General features: G+C 68.5%; 5 protein-coding genes across 5 annotated transcripts; 2 read left to right on the forward strand and 3 right to left on the reverse strand.

The window, feature by feature from the left end:
* Positions 1-223: 223 nt before the first annotated feature.
* On the forward strand, positions 224-2,231 carry CHLNCDRAFT_58391 (hypothetical protein). The gene is made up of 7 exons (XM_005845967.1): positions 224-531; positions 679-787; positions 944-1,028; positions 1,171-1,264; positions 1,432-1,533; positions 1,700-1,818; positions 1,978-2,231. Exons 1-7 carry the CDS (start codon positions 429-431, stop codon positions 2,173-2,175), a joined length of 810 nt encoding a protein of 269 aa, XP_005846029.1. The 5' UTR covers positions 224-428; the 3' UTR covers positions 2,176-2,231.
* Positions 2,227-5,695, reverse strand: CHLNCDRAFT_36262 (hypothetical protein). The gene is made up of 11 exons (XM_005846101.1): positions 5,591-5,695; positions 5,122-5,243; positions 4,798-4,892; positions 4,469-4,621; positions 4,243-4,294; positions 4,040-4,135; positions 3,814-3,893; positions 3,497-3,606; positions 3,097-3,265; positions 2,788-2,840; positions 2,227-2,594 (listed from the first exon to the last, which is right to left on the reverse strand). Exons 1-11 carry the CDS (start codon positions 5,687-5,689, stop codon positions 2,475-2,477), a joined length of 1,149 nt encoding a protein of 382 aa, XP_005846163.1. The 5' UTR covers positions 5,690-5,695; the 3' UTR covers positions 2,227-2,474.
* A 3,537-nt stretch (positions 5,696-9,232) lies between these two features.
* CHLNCDRAFT_53437 (hypothetical protein) lies at positions 9,233-11,194 on the forward strand (the record flags this gene model as incomplete). The annotated part of the gene is made up of 6 exons (XM_005845968.1): positions 9,233-9,313; positions 9,534-9,584; positions 9,676-9,797; positions 9,926-10,199; positions 10,409-10,443; positions 10,681-11,194. The coding sequence occupies 6 exons, from the start codon at positions 9,233-9,235 to the stop codon at positions 11,192-11,194; spliced, it is 1,077 nt and encodes a 358-aa protein (XP_005846030.1).
* A 290-nt stretch (positions 11,195-11,484) lies between these two features.
* Positions 11,485-12,930, reverse strand: CHLNCDRAFT_136153 (hypothetical protein; the record flags this gene model as incomplete). Its single annotated transcript, XM_005846102.1, has 4 exons — positions 11,485-12,198; positions 12,348-12,418; positions 12,526-12,651; positions 12,750-12,930. 4 exons carry the CDS (start codon positions 12,928-12,930, stop codon positions 11,485-11,487), a joined length of 1,092 nt encoding a protein of 363 aa, XP_005846164.1.
* Positions 12,931-13,687: 757 nt separating this feature from the next.
* On the reverse strand, positions 13,688-16,000 carry CHLNCDRAFT_58393 (hypothetical protein; the record flags this gene model as incomplete). The annotated part of the gene is made up of 6 exons (XM_005846103.1): positions 13,688-14,298; positions 14,513-14,616; positions 14,825-14,935; positions 15,111-15,178; positions 15,393-15,569; positions 15,875-16,000. The coding sequence occupies 6 exons, from the start codon at positions 15,998-16,000 to the stop codon at positions 13,688-13,690; spliced, it is 1,197 nt and encodes a 398-aa protein (XP_005846165.1).
* Positions 16,001-16,768: the final 768 nt, after the last annotated feature.

Here is a 16,768-nt window from a genome sequence, read left to right on the forward strand (position 1 = left end):
GTGGTGCGCTGCGTCCTGGCCCGAGAGACGGCATTTGCTGCTCCCCCTATTGCTCAATAGATCAACCAAGACCCACACATTGCAATGCGCAACAAGGGGGATCAGGGGAGAGGCGCAATTGTTAATGAATAATGTGCCAGCTCACGGTGATGTGGCCGCACCAGACAAGCTTAGCTCGCATGCCCCAGGGTGTCTATTGCCCATCATCCATCCATAGGACAGTCCGCTTGATGCTGGATCTCTCCCGCCACTCGTCAATACAGCTCACAGCCGCCTGGCCCTGCCTCGTCGGCCTGGGTCGCTGAAGCAAGGCCTGGGGGTGCAGAGGCAGGCCGCCGCCGGCTGCCGACGCGTGTGGCACTGACCGCCGCCACCGACGTTGCTCCGGACTCGGCCTGCCGCCGCCGCTGCCGACCACGCCAGGCAGGATGGCGGCGGAGGAGGGCAAGAAGCCTCTGGCGCGCTCCGTGGAGAGCCTGGGCTGGCTGGCGTCCAGCGGAGTGCAGCCCAGGAAGCGGCGGGAGATTGAAGGTGCGCGAGTGTCTCGCCGGCCGGCAGCCAAGCTCGGCCGGCGGTTGCCTCCTCTGCTGCTGCCCTGCAGTTTGAGCAGCTGCACCGTTTTCCTTGCCATCACCACATCCGTGCGTCGCTGCCGGCCTCCCCCCCTGCGCTCTGCAGGCGTGGGCGCCGCCAGCCTGATGGCGCTGCAGGCGCAGGTGGCCAAGGCGCAGCAGGAGGCGTCGCTGGTGCGGGAGGGCAAGCTGGATGCTGAGGAGCTGCGGGCCAGGTGGGGGGCGCAGCTGTGTGTGTGTATGTGTGTGTGTGTGGATGGTGTGTTGGGGACGGCTTCCATGTTGTGCTGCGGTCGCGGCAGGTGGGCAGCAGGATCCGGTGCGTTTGCCGCCCGGCCCACGCCGTGCCTCCCCGCCGCTCCGCCCCGCAGGCGCAAGGGCAGCATGGCGACGCTGCTGGAGCGCAAGAATGCGGGGGTGGGGGACCGAGACCAGCGGGACAGGCTGGCGCTCAAGGCACGCTGGGCAGCAAGCATGCGAGGGCAGCCTGGCGGGCAGCCACCGGGCAGATTCGACCATCACGACAGCCGGCACTAACTGCTGCCTTTTCCACTGGTCGTATTCCTGCTGCCCACCCACCCCGCCCCGCCCCGTGCAGACCACCACCGACCGGCTCAGCGAGTCCCGGGCTGCGCTGGAGAAGAAAGCAGCGCTGTACGACAGGCTGGCACGTGGCGAGGTGGACGATGAGGGTGAGGCGCCGATGAGGGCGGCCTGGCGGCGGGCTGCATGGCGACAGGGGCTGGCCAGCTCGCCACGCGGACCCCACCCGTGCATGCATCGGCATCAGCTCAATGCGCGGCGTGCCCTCCTACCTGCCCTGCTGCCTGCTCGTCTCCCCGCCTGTGGGTATATGCAGACGACAAGTACGAAGTCGACTTCCTGATGAAGGGGACCGGGGGCGGCGCCTGGCGGCAGCCGGAGCTGGACACAACAGGGCTGGCGGTGCACACGCAGACAGGTGGGGAGGAAGCGCGGAGCTGGCAGCCCAGCTCCCTGATGGTCTGGGCTTGCGAGCATGAAACCTGTGTTGCCGTGCTGGAGAGACGGTGTGAGCGCTGAGCGCCCATCACGCATTCTGCCGCAAAGGTATGGGTTGCTCGCCCACCGCTGCTGCCTGCCTGCAGGCGGCCTGGTGAGCGGTGACATGGCGCGGGAGCGGGAGCGGCGGTCGTGGGAGGCGGAGCAGGAGGCGGAGATGGCGGCGGAGGAGGAGGCGGAGCGGCGGCGCGCGGAGCGGCGGGAGGTGCGCTGCCAGGGGGAAGGGCAGCCGCCGCACGTCGCGCCTCTCCTACCTACCGCGTCTCCACACCGCATCACCTGCTGGCTCGCCAATCACTACACACACGTGCATATGTTGCACCTGGCACAGAACTGCCCTGCCTCCTGGATCTCCCTGCTGCAGTTACTGAACGAGGTGATCGACGAGGCGGCAGAGGAGCGGCAGCGAGCGTCGGCGGCGCGGCAGCAGCGGCAGGCCGCCGAGGCACGCAAGCGCGAGCGCCTCAAGGCTGCGCTGCTCCGGAAGCAGCTGGAGCAGGCCAAGCAGCAGCGCGGGCAGCAGCAGCAGCAGCAGCGGCAGCAGGAGGCGGAAGCGCAGTAACTGGCCGGCCATGCCGATGATGCCAGTGCGCTTGCTGTAATCTCATTGAGTGTGGCGTCATACATTACACAGCGGTGTGGGTGCGCATTGCCACAGGGTCACAGTGTCGTGGGATGCCGGCAGGCAGCGAGACGGGGCTGGTGTGGTCAGGAGGGAGAGGCGGGTCAGCATGTGCAGGGCGAATCAGAGAGCATGTGCATAGGCGGAGACAAAAGAGCGGCAACCAACAACAACAAAAACAGGGCTACGCAGGGAGGTGAAAGACGATGCGCGGGGGTACACGCAGGCGGGCCACCCGGTCAGAGCAAGTGTTGCATGGGCGCGGGCGCTGGGGCGTTGCCGCTGCTGGGGGTGGGCTCCCTTTCCAGCAGGAACACAAAGCCGATGAGGCAGTAGGTGGCCACCAGCTGGAGGCCCAGCTGCAAGAAGGGATGGGGCGGGAGGGGAGCAAGCGGCGGGGGGCATGTCAGACAGAAACGGGCGCAGGAGGAGGAGGCAGGGAGCAGGCGCGCCAGGCCGCAAACCAGGCATCACATGAAGCAGGCACTCCAGGAGGTAGTGGGTGGGTGTCGGGACGCCAGTGTGCTGCTGCAGGCGCATGCACGCACGCACCAGCCAATTTGAGGAGCCATCCGACGACACAAAGTAGGCCAGGATGACAGACACTGGTGGCACACACAGGGGAGGGAAGGAGGGAGGGAGGTGGTGGTGGTGGTGGGGTCAGAACAAGGGCTGCTCCAACAGAAGGGCAAGCCTGGCAGCGCCTGGCGTGCGAGCAGGCAGGCGAGGGCTGACGCTGGTGCCGGTGCTGCCAGCCGCAAGCCACACCCGACGTGCACCGCGCTCGCCCGCCGCACGCGGCAACGCCAGCAGCGCGCGCGCGCGCGCGCGCACACACGCACACCCCGGACCCGCCCCCACCTGTCAGCATGAGCACCGCGAACGCGTCAAAGTCGAGGGTGAAGTCGCGGCCCATGGCCCACCCCGCCAGCACCACCACGGGGATGAGGAAGACGGCGATCTGGATGGAGGAGCCCAGGGCCACCGCAATAGACAGGTCCATCTTGTTCTTCACAGCCACAAACACCGCCTGCGGGACGATGGCGCCGCAGCGGGAGAGGTGCGTCGGCGAGGGCGGCGCAAACGCGCGTGTGGCATGCGGCATGCGGCATGTTGCGCAAGTGGAGGCCGGGTGGGGGCCCGAGTGCAACAGCAGCGCCTGCAGCTTGCCGCACCCGGGCCCGGGGGCTGCACGGCAGCGGCCAACTTTAGCAGCGGCAGCAGGCGCCGCGGTGCTAGGCCACGGCAGGTGCGTGCTCACAGTGATGTGCTCTGCGGCGTTGCCCGCGATGGGCAGCACGATGAGTCCCAGGAAGGCCTGGTTGATGCCGCTGCTCTCGCTCACAGCCTCAATGGCACCCGTAAGATACTCTGCAGCGGGGCAGCAGGTGGAGAGGGGATGGTGTGGAGGCAGAGGGCTGGGAGCCTCGGTGCTGCTGCTCCACCCACTGGCGCGGCCCTGCCCGTCGGCGCTGCCGCACACAGCCAGACGGGCGCGTGAAGATGCAGCAGCAAACAAAAAAGCGGGCTGGCTGGCTGTGGCACCCTGCCCCGGCCGGCCCCACACCCCACCCGCACCTGAGCAGATGGCCACAATGACCGTAATGGACAGCAGGCAGGCCATGGCGCCGCTCAGGCTCAGCGCAGGCACCTCGTCGCTGTCCTCCCCCTGCGGCCCAGGAAAGGCGGGCAGGCGGGCAGGCGGGCATGAGGCATGGCTTCCCGCTGCGCTGTCGGCAGCGCAGAGCACGTGAGGCGCACCACAGTGTCTAACGGCCAGGCTGCGCCCCCCCTGGGGCCCAACGCAGCTCCCGGCCCGCCCCCCGCCCCAGCCGCCGGCAAGCTCACCGAGAAGAAGTCGGCGTGTGTGCGCAGCTGGAACAGCAGGTAGCCGCAGTAACTGCGCAGGCACAGGTGAGGCAGGGAGGCAGGGGGTGGGTTGGTTTGGGGGGCAGGAATGTGCCCCTCAGCCTGCGCACGCCCCCTGCACCACCCATGCATGCTCACATAAAGATGAGGACGATGGCGATGGCGTGGCTGAGGTTGAACAGAACATCCTCTGCAGCAGGCGAGGCAGGGCGGGGAGCAAGGCAGCGCTCGGCAGGCGGGCCCACACGCCGGCCGTGGCAGGCAGCACGCCCGGCTGCGCGCCTGCGCGGCTGCGTCGGGGTGAGCGGCAGCCGCGGGCGGCAGGGCGGCGGTGGCAGCGGCAGGCGGGCGGATGGTGGCCCACTTGTGATGACCTCCCCGCCGTAGATGATTTTGGCGGTGGATGGGATGATGATGCCGATGCAGGCCAGGAAGAGGAGGCAGGAGGAGACCTTGTTGGCCAGCGTGGAGAAGCGCTGCTCCTTGTACTTGAGGCCCCCAAAGAAGAAGCACATGCCTGGGCGGGAGAGGAGGAGGAGGGCGAGGAGGGAGAGGGTGTCACCGCGCGCTGGCACGTCGGAGCGAGGGCGGGGATCGGCGCCGGCGGGCGCGGCGCAAGACGCGGCGCGCCGCCGCAGCCTGCTGCCACGGAACAGCCAACAGCAGCGCCAGCGGCAGGTGACGGCGGCCCACCTAGCACCAGCAGCAGGTTGGAGAGGATGGACCCGATGAGGGAGGTTGCCACCACTGTGTACAGCCCGCGCGACAGCGCCGCGATGCTCAGAATCCTGCGGGCAGCGGGCACGGCGCGCGCGTGGGCGGCAGCCGCGGCGCCAGCCGGGTCCTTGCTGGCCTGCGACGCCTGCTGCCTGGCCTGCGCACGCCGCTGCCGCCGCCAGGCCGGCTCTGGCAAAAGGCCACTGACAACAGACCATCTGGTTCAGGGCTGTGGGAAGAGCACCCGGCAGAGCGGGCGGCCAGGGGGCAGCCAGCCAGCAGGGGGGGCGAGCCACTCACAGCTCCACCACGTTGCCAAAGGTGGCGTTGAGCAGGCCGCCGATGGTGTCCCCAAACCTCACCGCCAGGTCCTCGGTCACCTCACCCAGGAACAGCGCCAGCGGGATGAGGGACAGGAAGTTCTGCGGGTGGAGGGGGAGGGGTGTGAGATGCGTGTGCGTGTGTATGTGCGTGTGTGTGTGTGTGTGCGTGTGTGTGTGTGTCTCGTGTGTGTGGTGTTTGTGTGTGGGGTTGATATGGACTTTGAGATGGGCGGCGGCACGGCCACAGGGGGCGCAGCGCATGCGCGGGAGCGAGCGCTGGCAGAGGGGAGGCCGCGGGCGCGGCGTGCGGGGCCCGGGCGCCGCGTCGAGGGGCGCAGGCGGCGGGCCGCGGGCCGTTGCCGGCGGGCGCCTCGCTGCCTGCGCTTCGCTGCCTCCCCCACGCAGGCCTCCCCTGGCGGGCGGTCCGGTGGGGCGGTGGCGCTCACCATAGTGAAGATCAGTGTGGGGTTGGCCTCTGTGATGCCCGCCCACAGTCCGATGGGCAGGCAGATGAGCATGACGTTGATGTAGGAAGAGGTGAGCATGTGCCACACAGCCTTGGCGTCGGTCCTGGGCGCAAAGTTGCCTGCAGGGGGGCAGGCAGGGGACCGCAGCAGGGCACGCGGGCAGGGCACGTGGGCAGGGCAGGGCACGTGGGCAGGGCAGAATCAGCGGCAGGCAGGGCAGGGCAGCGTGCGCTGCGCAAGCCAGGGGCCGGCGGCTGGCAAAGGCGCCGCGGCACCCGGACATGCGTCGGGCGCCGGCCGGCGGGAAGCGGCAGCGTGGCGCACCTGGCGCGGCGCGGCGGCGCAGCAGGCTGCTGTTGGAGCGCAGGGCCAGCCCCGTGCCCAGGCCGCCGCCTGTGAGGAAGCGCACAAAGGCGTCTGCGATGGTGTCCGCGTTGTTGCCCTGGCTGCCCCCGCCGACGGCCTCCCCCAGCTGGCGCGACAGCGAGGGCGAGGGCTGCATGGCGGCGCCCACGCGGGTGCGCTCCACGCGTGCGGCGCCACCCTCTGGGTCCTCCCGAACCGACAGCCCTGCACCCCCAGCGGCAGCAGCGCGGCGGTGAGCGAATGCAGACGGGGCGCAACGCAGCGGGCCTTTGGCGGGCAGGCCGCAGCGGGTGCATGCAGCGGCGCAGGCGGGCAGAGTGTGGAGGTTGCCACGCGTTGGTGGCAGCCGCAGGCGCCTGCTGCATCGGCTGGCGGCTGAAGGAGCAGCATGCGCAGCTGGCAGCCGGCAGGCTCCAACCACGCCGCCCATGCCGGCGACGGGATCGGCACCGGGCGCGGCAGAGGGCAGCGGCCGCGCCGCGCGGCAGGCGGCGCACCCAGGTTGGAGCGCGCGACGCGCCAGAGCGTGCGCGAGTCGCGCGCTTTGCGCAGCGCCGCGGCGGCGGCGGTGCCGTTGCCCTCCCCCTGCGCCTCCGCCGCCGCCGCCTCTGCCACCGCGGCCGCCTCCTGCTCCGGGTGCTCCAGCAGGCTCGCCTCCAAGTCGTCTTCGGTCAAGGTCGCCGACGGCGACGCATCCGTCGCCGCCCCAGACCCCATTGAGCGCCGCAGGGACAGCGTCCTCTGCTCCATCAGCGCCTTGCGCGCCGTTCTCATGTCCATGGCTGCAGGTCCTGCCGGCGGTCAGCCAGCGGGAGGGGTAGCCGCAGGCTGCAGGGGCGAGCGGGGGCAGGTGGCGGGGGACGGGCGGGGTTGTGTGGCCCAGGCACGCTGCAGCCGAGCGGGCAGCGGCACTCCGCTGAGCTCCACACGTGAACCACAGCCCTGCAGAGGCAGCCAATGCCCTCATGCCTGAAGCACTCACCGCTGTCCGCTGCGCAAACTCAGCGCCGAGCGCACTGTCACAGCGCTGGAAGCGTGCCTTGGCTGGGGCTGCGCCCTGGCCAGCAGGAGGGCGGGCAAGAGGCAGCCGCGAAATGCGCGGTTCTCAAGCGGCCGGAGAAAAATATCGGGGCAGTGACCAGGCCGAATCGACTACCCTGGGCTCAGATGGAGTGCTCAAACCCTGGTGAGTGTTCCACAGGTGAGGTCTGCCGGGCACTTCCATGCAGGTACCTGTGCTGCGGGGTACACCAGCGGGAGATCTGTCCTCTCCCCTCGCTCCAAGCATATGGGAAATCAATGACAACCACGCTACACTCCTGTCGAGCGCGCACTGCGCAACGCACTCCTGCCCCGCTTTGTGGCGTTCTTAGACACAGCCGTGCCCTCTCCTGGCGATTTGCATGCGGCCAAGTGAGCCTCACCTTGCCAATTGAGACGCAGGACGAGGCATCACTTGGGGGGGGCATCAGATGTTGTGTTGAGCGACCAAACTAAACCCAGCTGGCTCTAGCCGAGAGGTAGGGGGCAGAGCTTGCAGCGGGAGAGCCATGGCCAGGCTGCCCGCCACCCCGCCCTGCCGCCGACGCCTGCCGCTGGCTGCTGCCGCCGCCGCCCGCCGTTGCACCCTACCCTGCCCTGCACCCACGTATGCATATGGTGGTAGGCGCTGCCGCATCCCAAGACATGGGTGCCGCAAGAAAGGATCCACCTAGAGCGAGTGGCGTGCGGGGCGGCGTTCGCGCTGCCCCTGCACCCCGGGCATCCATTGACTTGCATGTACAAGTTTCATGCAGGACAGATACGTGCCGAAAAGTCTCCCCTCCCCCTTGCTGAGACTGCAGAGCGCAGGCGCCACATATGCGGTGCATCGCTTAGTGGCCTGTATCACGCCTGATGATGCAGGTGGTGAAGCACCCAGCGCGGAGACAATCACTGCAGCTGAAGGGGTGGCTGAAGTGCTCAGCAGCATGGCGACCGAGCCATGGACAGCCAAGGATCAGTGTTACACGTGCAGCACATGCTGACCAGGGCCTCCAGGTGAGCCTTTAATCCACCGGCATGCTTCCTGCAGTCCAGCTGTTGTACTGCTCTGTGTGTTGCGCCCATGTAAAACAAAGAACTAAGCAGAGCGAGTGTCTGACACAAAACGCCTATCCTTGGAACCCTTCCAGCACTTTCCACACCTCTGTGGCCGCTGCGACCGTCGCTCCGGCATATGCCGCCGCCTCTGCAGCTGCTATCGCAGGCGGTGGCAGGCTGGCCCACAGGCTGTCATGCAGCAGCAGGGCCAGCAGAGCTGCCGGCAGCGTCACCTGTAGTGTGGTGGCGCTGCAGGGGCAGGGCAGGAGTAGGGGCGAGCGACAGTGCGATGAGGTAGCGGCAGGGGGTGGGAAGAGGAAGAGACCAAGGCAGCTTTATGACTGCCTGGGTCCTCACCTCACTGACAGCCACGCCTCCTTGGCATCCCCTGCCTGCACAAAGCCCACAAACCGCTGCCACTGCAACACAAGGAGACAGGGCGCTAACAACTCACTGCCTCGCTTGTCATTGGGTGTGCTCGGGGCACAGTGCCAGCTAGCCTTTCTTCCGTACCTGCGCTGCTGCGGGTGGCAAGGCATTCTGCTGCTGCACCCAGCTAGTGTCTGCAGGCCGCTGATTTGAAGGCCTGCCTGCGGAACCGTTGCTGGTGGCGCATGGTACCTGTCTCCTGCTGCGTGGCGTGGCAGCCAGTGTACAGTGCCGCATATGCGCCTCCCCAGCCGGGGCAGCAGCGTGTGAACATTGCTGTTTAGAGCGGACTTGGCAACCAGCCGCGCGAAGCGGTGCCGCCGCTGGGTGCCACATGCTGCCGACCGCCGCCGGTGGACCTTGCTGGTGCTGGTGCAGTCAATCGCTGATCCCGGCTCCCTGTATTCGTCCCGCGTCGTTGACAGCTGCCGACGCGGAAAACAGTGTGGGTAGAGGGGGATGGCGGTGGGCGCTGGCGATGCCCCTGGAGGGCCGGTGCAGAGGCTCAGTGCTTGCAGAAAGACTTGCTGAAAGGCAGCTCCTGCTGCTTGCCGGTTGCTTGTTGCTGCACTTCAGAGGCCCTGTGCCGAGCGATCCGGTTGCCAATGCAGAAACATCCATGCCACCGGCTGCTCCATGTGCAGCGTTCTCGTCCACAGCAGCCCACTCTCCATATTTCACACCGCCCTGGGCATTGTTTGAGGGTGCGGCAACACCCTGGAGGGCACGCAGCAGGGGGTGGAGATGGCGGGGGCGGCCAAGCACACGAACGAGAGCGCCAGGGCGGCGCTGCAGGCCATGGGAGGCTCCATACTGTTCGAGAAGGTGAGCGTTGCGGGCGCTGGAGCTCCCAGCGGCAGTCAAAAGCGGTCCGCTGCCTCTTGCGGGCCGTGAAACCGTCAAGAAGCAGTGCCCAGACGCCGGGAGACAGCGCAATTGCGGCGCGGGCTGGGAGCGCAGCCATCAGAGCACACACGTGAGCGCCGCCGTTGCCGCCGCTCCTCCCACCGCCGCCCTGTTGGCCAACACGTGTGCAACCGCGCAGGTGCTGACATCCAGTGACGTCAACGGCACGGGGCGTCTGGTGATCCCCAAGGTGAGCCCTGGGCGCTGCAGGTGCACCGCCTGCAGGCTGCCCGGCGGCCCCTCATCCTGCTTCGCCGCCGCCCTTGCTTCGGTGTGTGCAGAGCCAGGCGGAGGCGCACTTCCCCTTTCTGGAGCAGCAGCAGGGCATGGTGATGAGCCTGACGGACACCGAGGGCAACCAGCACAGCTTCCGCTTCCGCTTCTGGGTGAACAACCAGAGCAGGTGGGGAGGGGACAGTAGGGAGCACTTGGCGAGAGGCCACCCGCCCTTACCTGTGCTCTGCTCTGCTCACAGCCCAGCCTGCTCACAGCGGCCCCTGCTCACATGCTTTCCCCACCCAACCTGCGCAGGATGTACCTGCTGGAGAACACAATCGAAGTACAGGCGCAGTACAAGATGGTGGCGGGCGATGTGCTGGTCTTTGCCAAGCTGCCAGACGGCACCTACGCCATCTGCGGCCGCAAGGGCACAAAGGACGACGTCAGCCGCAAGCCCGCGGTGCGCCGCTCCAAGGACGACGCCAGCCCGGGGGAGGGCAAGGGCGCGAAGCGGGCGCGCGCGCGCGGCGGCGGCGCCGACTCCGCCAAGCACAAGCGGGCCAGGCAGAAGCAGGCGGCGCAGGCGGTGCGTGGCTGCGTGTGTGTGCAGGGGGGTGGGCACAGGGCGACCTTCAGCGCCGAGGGTGACCTTCAGCTTTTAGGCAGCCTGCGGCGGCGGCCGCCGCCTGCCCTGCAGCCACCATTGCATCCCGCCTTGCCAGCCTGGCTGCCGCCGCTCCCTCCCTGCACCCACTCATCACGCCCCCTCCTCTCCCCTCTGCTGCCTGCCTGCAGATCCAGAGCATGTTCACATACTGGAGCGGATACAGGTGGGCAGGCGGCTGGGTGGACTGCAGCAGGGGAGGCGCAGCACAGCTGTGGCTGGCTGGCAGCGCGCGGCGAGGGCTGCCCCACACACGCCACCTATGCCAGCAAACCTTCTGCTTCTGCCTGCCCTGTCGTGGTTGAAATTTCCCGTCATCCACTGCCCTGCCCACATGTTTGCCCCGCCCTGCCCCGCCCACGCATCTCACCCTTGCTGCCCCCACATCCACCGCTTGCCGCAGCCTGCCAATGCGCAAGGACGGCGTGTTCCGCGCGGTGCCCAACAGCGCGGCGCAGGAGGGGGACAAGGTGCTGGCACAGTGCGGGGCCTGGTCGGCCATCGTGTCTGTCGGCGGCGAGCTCTTCCAGGCCTTCTTCGACACCCTGGATGCAGCCAACGCAGCGCTGGAGGCGGCGCTGCAGAGCAAGGCGGAGGAGGCGGCGCCGACGCCGTCGGGGGCGGAGACGCCGGCCGGCGCGGCGGCAGGCGGCAGCGCACCCGCCTCGCGGGGGCCCTCTGAGGAGCCGCCACCGGCAGCGGGCGGGCCTGCCCTCGCGCTGGCGCCTGGCGTCCCGGGGGCCGCTGCTGCAGAAGCTGCAGCTTCGGAGGGGGCGGCGGCAGGCGCTGCCCCCGCGGATGGTGTGCCCCAGCCACAACAGGAGCAGCAGGAGCAGGAGCAGCAGCAGCAGCAGCAGGCGCGAGAGCCAGCAGTCGAGCAGGCTGAGCAGCAGCCTGTTTTGCCGTTACTGTCCTAGCGTGCTGCCTGCTTACAAGTCCACCAGTCGCCGCAACAGAATGTTTGCCCACCTGACTCCGATGCACAGACCTATACTCTGACCCCCTTTCATGTTGCTCTCCCGCACTGCCCATTTTTCCTTTCTTGTACTCTTCCCTTTTAGCTCCCCCTCTCCTGTCTTCTCCCATCCGCATGCGCAGCACACACAGGTTCTCACACACGACAATCAACAGCATGCATCAACGGCAGCGCCACAGCGCACAGTCGGGGAAACAGGCGGCCCAGGCGGCCTGTCCTGCCGGTGCCGTCCTACTTCCCAGCGGCTGCCTGCACCTCTGCCTTCATCTGCTCCAGCAGGCCCATAAAGGCCTCTTCGTCGCGCAGCTCCCGTTCGCTGCCGATCCTGAACTGCCGCCAGCGCTGCTGCTGCTGCTGCTGCTGCTGCTGGGGGCCGCCCTCCGGGGCGCCTCCTGCAGCCGCCGCCCCAGCGTCCGCCCCAGCGGCTGCCCCTGCCCCAGCCTCTCCCTGCGCCGCCGCCGCCTCCAGGGGGCGCCCCAGCAGCGTGAAGCCCAGCCTGTCTGCCTCCGCCAGCAGCACCTCACGTGTGCCCACCCCCAGGCACGCGGCGGCAAACAGCTGCAGCTGCAGCTGCCACTCGGGCGTGTCGTTGACGGCGGCCAGCAGGTCGTGCTGACTCAGCGCCAGCGGGTCCACCAGCGCGCCGTCCAGGTCGTCTGGAGCCACCGCGTGCTGCCGCCCCGCCGCATCCACATACACGCACCGCGAGATGGAGGACAGGCGGAAGCCTGCCAGCTCCGGCAGCCGCGCCTCTGGCGGCAGCAGCGCGGCCAGGGCGGGCGCGCCCCGGCAGGCCTTGCGGGCCTGCTCGCAGGCGAAGCGCACCTCGGCGGCCGGCAGCGGCTGCAGGGAGCCCAGCAGCGCCACGCGGCGCGGCAGCCAGCCGGTGGCGCGCAGGCGCTGCACAAACCAGGGCGGGCTGATGTGGCCGGTGGCCAGGGAGGCCTGCGGGGGGCGGGGCAGGGCAGGCACAGCCCGTCGCAGCGCAGCGCAGTCAGCAAGGCCGGTGCCCCTGCTGCAGCCTCGGTTTCAGTTCTGGCGGCAGAACCGACAGGGCACCCCCCCAGCAGGCACCAGCCGGGCAGGCTGCCCACCTTTGCGCTCTCCCCCAGGTTGATCAGGTGCTCGCTGTCCTGCTTGCTGAGCAGCACCACGGGCGCCTCGCCTGCACGGCAGGGATGGCCCCTCTTACACGACTGCGCCTCGCCCGGCAGGCGGGCAGCCGGGGGTTCCACCCGCCTGCCACATGCTGCAGTGTGCCGCGGCGCCCACCTCGAGGCGCCAGGTACGATGCCACGCTGCTGGTCACTTTGTTCTCGTCGCTGCCGGTCAGCCCCGCCACCACCGTCGTCAGCTGCGCCTTGCAGTTGCCCGCCAGGAGCGCCTTGGCCAGCTGCTCTGCAGTGCAGCACATGCCACCGGGGCAGCCGGCGTCACTTGGGAGAGCCTGTGATAGTCATGAGTGGGGGGCAAGAAATGAAAGGAGAGGCGCCCACCTGGTGGCAGGCTGGCAGCTCGCTCCTCGCTCGCCTCGCCGCTAGGCGGTGGCGGCGGCGGCAGCGGCGGCGGGTCGGCGGCAGCAGAGAACGACCTGTAGCCGGCGCCTGTCAATCGAGCTGCTGCTGCTGCTGCTGCAAGCGGCGCAGTGCGCAGCAAGGTGGCGTGGGCAACGAGCATCTCGCTCGACCCGAAAGGCCCTGAGCGCTTTCACCACTGCCCCACTCCTTGGAGAGAAGCAGCAGGAGGAGGCGGGAGAATGTCAGGCAGCGGCGACCTGAGAGGAGATGCACTATTGGCCGGCGGCGGTGACGGGGCGGCGGAAAAGAAGGGGCGGCGAGGCAAGCTGGGGCCGCTGGTGGAAGGTTCCATCCATGCAGGGGGGACGTGACACTGCAACCACTGCTGCTCTCCTCAACCTGCTGCAACCTCAACGAAGCAGGACGGCGGTCTTACAGAGCGTCAATGGACGAGCCAGAAGCACACCAAAGGCGGTACGCCGCTGGGAACCCAGGGGAGCAGGATGTACGAAAGAATGGCTGCTTCTGTGCAGTAAACAAGAAGCAAATGCGGGGTGTGGGTGCGTGTCGCACATGAATGAGGGAGAGAGGGGGAGGGTCGCCGCATGATGCAGAGATCATGCGGGCGACAAACGAAACAGTGCCAGACGGCGGGTGCAGGGAATGTTGGGGTCGGCCACAAATTCAGGTCAGGCAATTGGGGTGTCGCATCGGGGTCACGAAGGCTGCCTGGCGCGTACGAGGCACACCTTAACAATGGGGGCAGTGCAGGCTGTGCAGGGGAAGAGGTGCGGGAGGGCATGGGGCAAGCGGGGGAAAACCTTGCCACCAGCAGCATTTGGGTTCAGGAGGGGACAGGGGGGGTCAGGCAGACAAAGGCGAGGGGTCGGGCGCCGCGCACCCTCTGCCAGCCACCGTCAGAGGCGCTGGCGGGCGACGGCGGAGGTGTCCGCTGGGCGGATGTGCCACCAGGAGATGAAGCCCTCCTCATTGCGCTCGCACAGCTGCCACGAGGTCTCCTCGCAGCTCTCGCTGAGGCACAGGTACGACCTGGGGCAGCCGGCGGCGGCCAGGGCCTGCACGCAGCGCGGCGGCACGGCGGCGGCGGTCGTAACGCAGCGGGCGAACCTGCACATGTGCCCCCACAGCACGGCACGCCCGACGCGGTGGCAGGCGTGGCGGCGCGAGGGCGCGCTTGCCTGCGCGCGGATGTAGTATCGGTTGGGCAGGGAGCCGGGCGGCACCGGGGGCCCTGACTCCACCAGCCAGGCTGTGGAGCTATCAGCCAGGTTGAGGCCCGTCCCTTCCGCGCAGCCCGGCGCCGCCGAGGTGAGGCCCAGGTAGCTGGCGCAGCGCCCGCCCACCCGCCCCAGGCTCTGTATCGCAATCGGCTGCGACAGCAGGTTGCGCCCCGCGCCCCCGGGCGCCGCGGCGGAGAAGGCCCAGCGCTGCAGGTCTGTGGTGGCGGCGCCCACGGGCGCCAGCTCCAGCCCCTTGTGCCCGCCGCAGTACTGCGCGCTCAGGTAGGCTGCGGGGAGGGAGGGGGAAGGGGAGGGCAGGCAGCCCGCACGCCGCGATGCCGTAAGCGCCCGCAGCCACACACCGAGCAGCTCCCAGCCCTGCCAGGCCCCGCGGGCAGCTCCAGGCGAGTGGACAGAGCCAGGCAGCGCGGAGAGCTGGGCTCCCGGCACCGGCGCAGCTGCGGCGGCGGCCAGCGGCAGCGCTGCGAGGCCTGCACTCACTTCCTGGGCACCTCAGCCGCTGCAGGGAGGGCTTGTAGATGACGTAATCGCCCTCAGGGATCGGCTCCACATCCACATCCACCGGGCACGGCGGCTGGTCCGGGCTGCGCACACAGGCAGGCAGGCAGGCAGGCAGGCAGCGGGGCACGTCGGCGCAGCCGCAGCGGCCCCACAGCCGCATCTGGGCCCAAGCCCAAACAAACGCCAACGGCGGCGGCTGCAGCGCAGACCGGCCCCAACGGCGGCAGGCCGCGCCGCGCGTGCCACGCCACGCGCTGCTGCCGCGGAGGCCTGCGTTGCGTGCGTGCTCACCACACACGGCTGGTGCGGATGTTGAAGACGTAGGTGTGCTTGTACTCATCCTCTAAGCTGCTGGACACGCTGACCAGCTCATCCCCCTCAGACCCCTCCCCGCACTTCAGCCTGCAGGAAGAAAGGGGGAAAGAACGGTGAGCCAAAAGGAAACTGTCGCTCCTTCTCACAATCAAAGGCGGGGGAGGCCCCGCAGGCGGCGGCACGTCGGGGCAGAGAGGCACAGGGCAGGCAGAGCGCGGGCAGGCAGGCGGCAGGCGGCGGCGGGCGAGCGGCCGGGGCTCACATGACCATGGCCTTGTAGAACTGCGGCTTGCCGTTGCGGTAGTCTGCCACGTCGCCGCCATCAAACACCTGCAGCGCGGCCGGGGTGCAGCCGGCAGCGAGGTGAGGCGCAAGACGCCCGCCCGACGCCTCCGGCCCTGCCCGCTGGTTTCAACCGCTGGCCAGCAGCCCAGCTCCACACCCCTCGCCTCACAAGCGGCGGCTGCTGCTGGCCGGCGTGGCGCAGCCGGCAGCAAGGCGGCGGCAGGCGTGGGTGCCCTGCACGCTGCGCGGGCCCACGCACGTGCAGGGTGGCGGTGGACTGCGCGGCGGCGTAGCTGCCCAGGGTGTGCTTCTCTCCCTTGGAAACCAGGAAGGCAGACTCCTTGTACCGCAGTGTCAGCACCTCCGACAGATCCTCCGCAGGCAGCAGGTCTGGGCGGCGGTTGATGGTCGCCTCAAACGGCGTGCCGGGGGCGGGCTGCGGGGAGGGGCGGGGGGTCGCCAGGCGCAGGCACGACGCAGCAGCGTTTTGTGCACAGCGGGCGGCGGGGCGGCTGAACAGCTGCGGCGTGTGCCGCACGGTAGCAGCTGGCCAGATCTGGCTGAGGCACAAGGGAGCGTTCTGAGGCGGGCAGGCAGCTGGCTTGACGAGCGGCGGTGTGAACAGGGCGGGGGGCAGGGGGCACGTCGCAGAGGGCACGTCGCAGAGGGCACGTCGCAGAGGGCACAGCCCTGCGCGGGAGCTGGGACACATGACATGGCCCATGCAGCAGCAGGGCGCACCTCCAGGCTTCTACATGACTGCTGCTGCAGCTGGTCGTATGGCATGCGGAAGGCACGGGCGGCCGCGGGGCGGAGCAGCGTCGCCAGCACCAGCACCACGGCCCACCGGGCCGCGGGCTTCCCCATTGCCGGATCCTCTGTGGCAAGGGGGGCCTGCACAGGCGAGGAGGCGTGGCAGCGCTGAGAACCGGGCGCGGGCCGCGTATGCTCCTGCGCCGCCCCTCCACAACTGCCACTACCGTCCGCAAGGCCCCCGGTGCCTCCCACCTCTGGGGCCGCAAGAAGAGGCGCTGCAAACGCTGCCGAGGGCTGCCACAGCGCGCAAGGGACAGGTCCGGGAGGGTGGAACAAGGACCAAACAGACTGAATGCGAGGAGTAGCGCGGATGGAAGAGGACGCAAGACGATGCGTGCAAGACGGGAGGCAAACGGGTGCCTTGTTGTTTTTGGCTGCTGCTGCGCTGCGCGAGACGCAGATGGCGCCTGCGAGGCAATCGCTCCCATTGAGTGTTGTTATGAACCAACTGACATGCTGCAACCTTTTCAGGCCGCACCGCAAGCTCTCCGCGATACCTGGAGGACCATTGGCTCGTTTGAACTTGCTCGGGGCACCTTCAGCCCTCCCTGCTGCTGCATTGCATCCATCACATTTCACCGATCAAATACGCCTGGGCGAAAACGCCGCCTTGTGTTGGGCGCCCGCGCCCTCCGCGGCAACCAACCCTGGTGTCCAAGACGGCCATTAACTGTGTGAAAGCTCCATCTATTGTCAAATTGTTTGTTCCTGCATTGAAAGGTCTCGATCAGCCGGGTGAAAGAAAAACAAAGAAAAACAGCCAGCTCAGCGTGTTGGTTTTCTCTGCCTGAAGCAAACAGGCCGCCATCGACATTTATT

This window comes from Chlorella variabilis, assembly GCF_000147415.1.
Source record: "Chlorella variabilis unplaced genomic scaffold CHLNCscaffold_15, whole genome shotgun sequence".
Taxonomy (NCBI): domain Eukaryota; kingdom Viridiplantae; phylum Chlorophyta; class Trebouxiophyceae; order Chlorellales; family Chlorellaceae; genus Chlorella; species Chlorella variabilis.

What these genes read in the sequence shown, in the direction of transcription:
- CHLNCDRAFT_36262 (XM_005846101.1), bottom strand. Translation starts at nt 5,689, where the DNA reads ATGCTCACCTCTTCCTACATCAACGTCATGCTCATCTGCCTGCCCATC. An exon ending in CAACCTGCTGCTGGTGCTAG is followed by an intron (nt 4,622 to 4,797) that starts GTGGGCCGCCGT and finishes TCTCCCGCCCAG; the next exon opens with GCATGTGCTTCTTCTTTGGG. An exon ending in CGGCGGGGAGGTCATCACAA is followed by an intron (nt 4,295 to 4,468) that starts GTGGGCCACCAT and finishes CGCCTGCTGCAG; the next exon opens with AGGATGTTCTGTTCAACCTC.
- CHLNCDRAFT_58391 (XM_005845967.1), top strand. Translation starts at nt 429, where the DNA reads ATGGCGGCGGAGGAGGGCAAGAAGCCTCTGGCGCGCTCCGTGGAGAGC. An exon ending in GAAGCGGCGGGAGATTGAAG is followed by an intron (nt 532 to 678) that starts GTGCGCGAGTGT and finishes TGCGCTCTGCAG; the next exon opens with GCGTGGGCGCCGCCAGCCTG. An exon ending in GGGACAGGCTGGCGCTCAAG is followed by an intron (nt 1,029 to 1,170) that starts GCACGCTGGGCA and finishes CGCCCCGTGCAG; the next exon opens with ACCACCACCGACCGGCTCAG.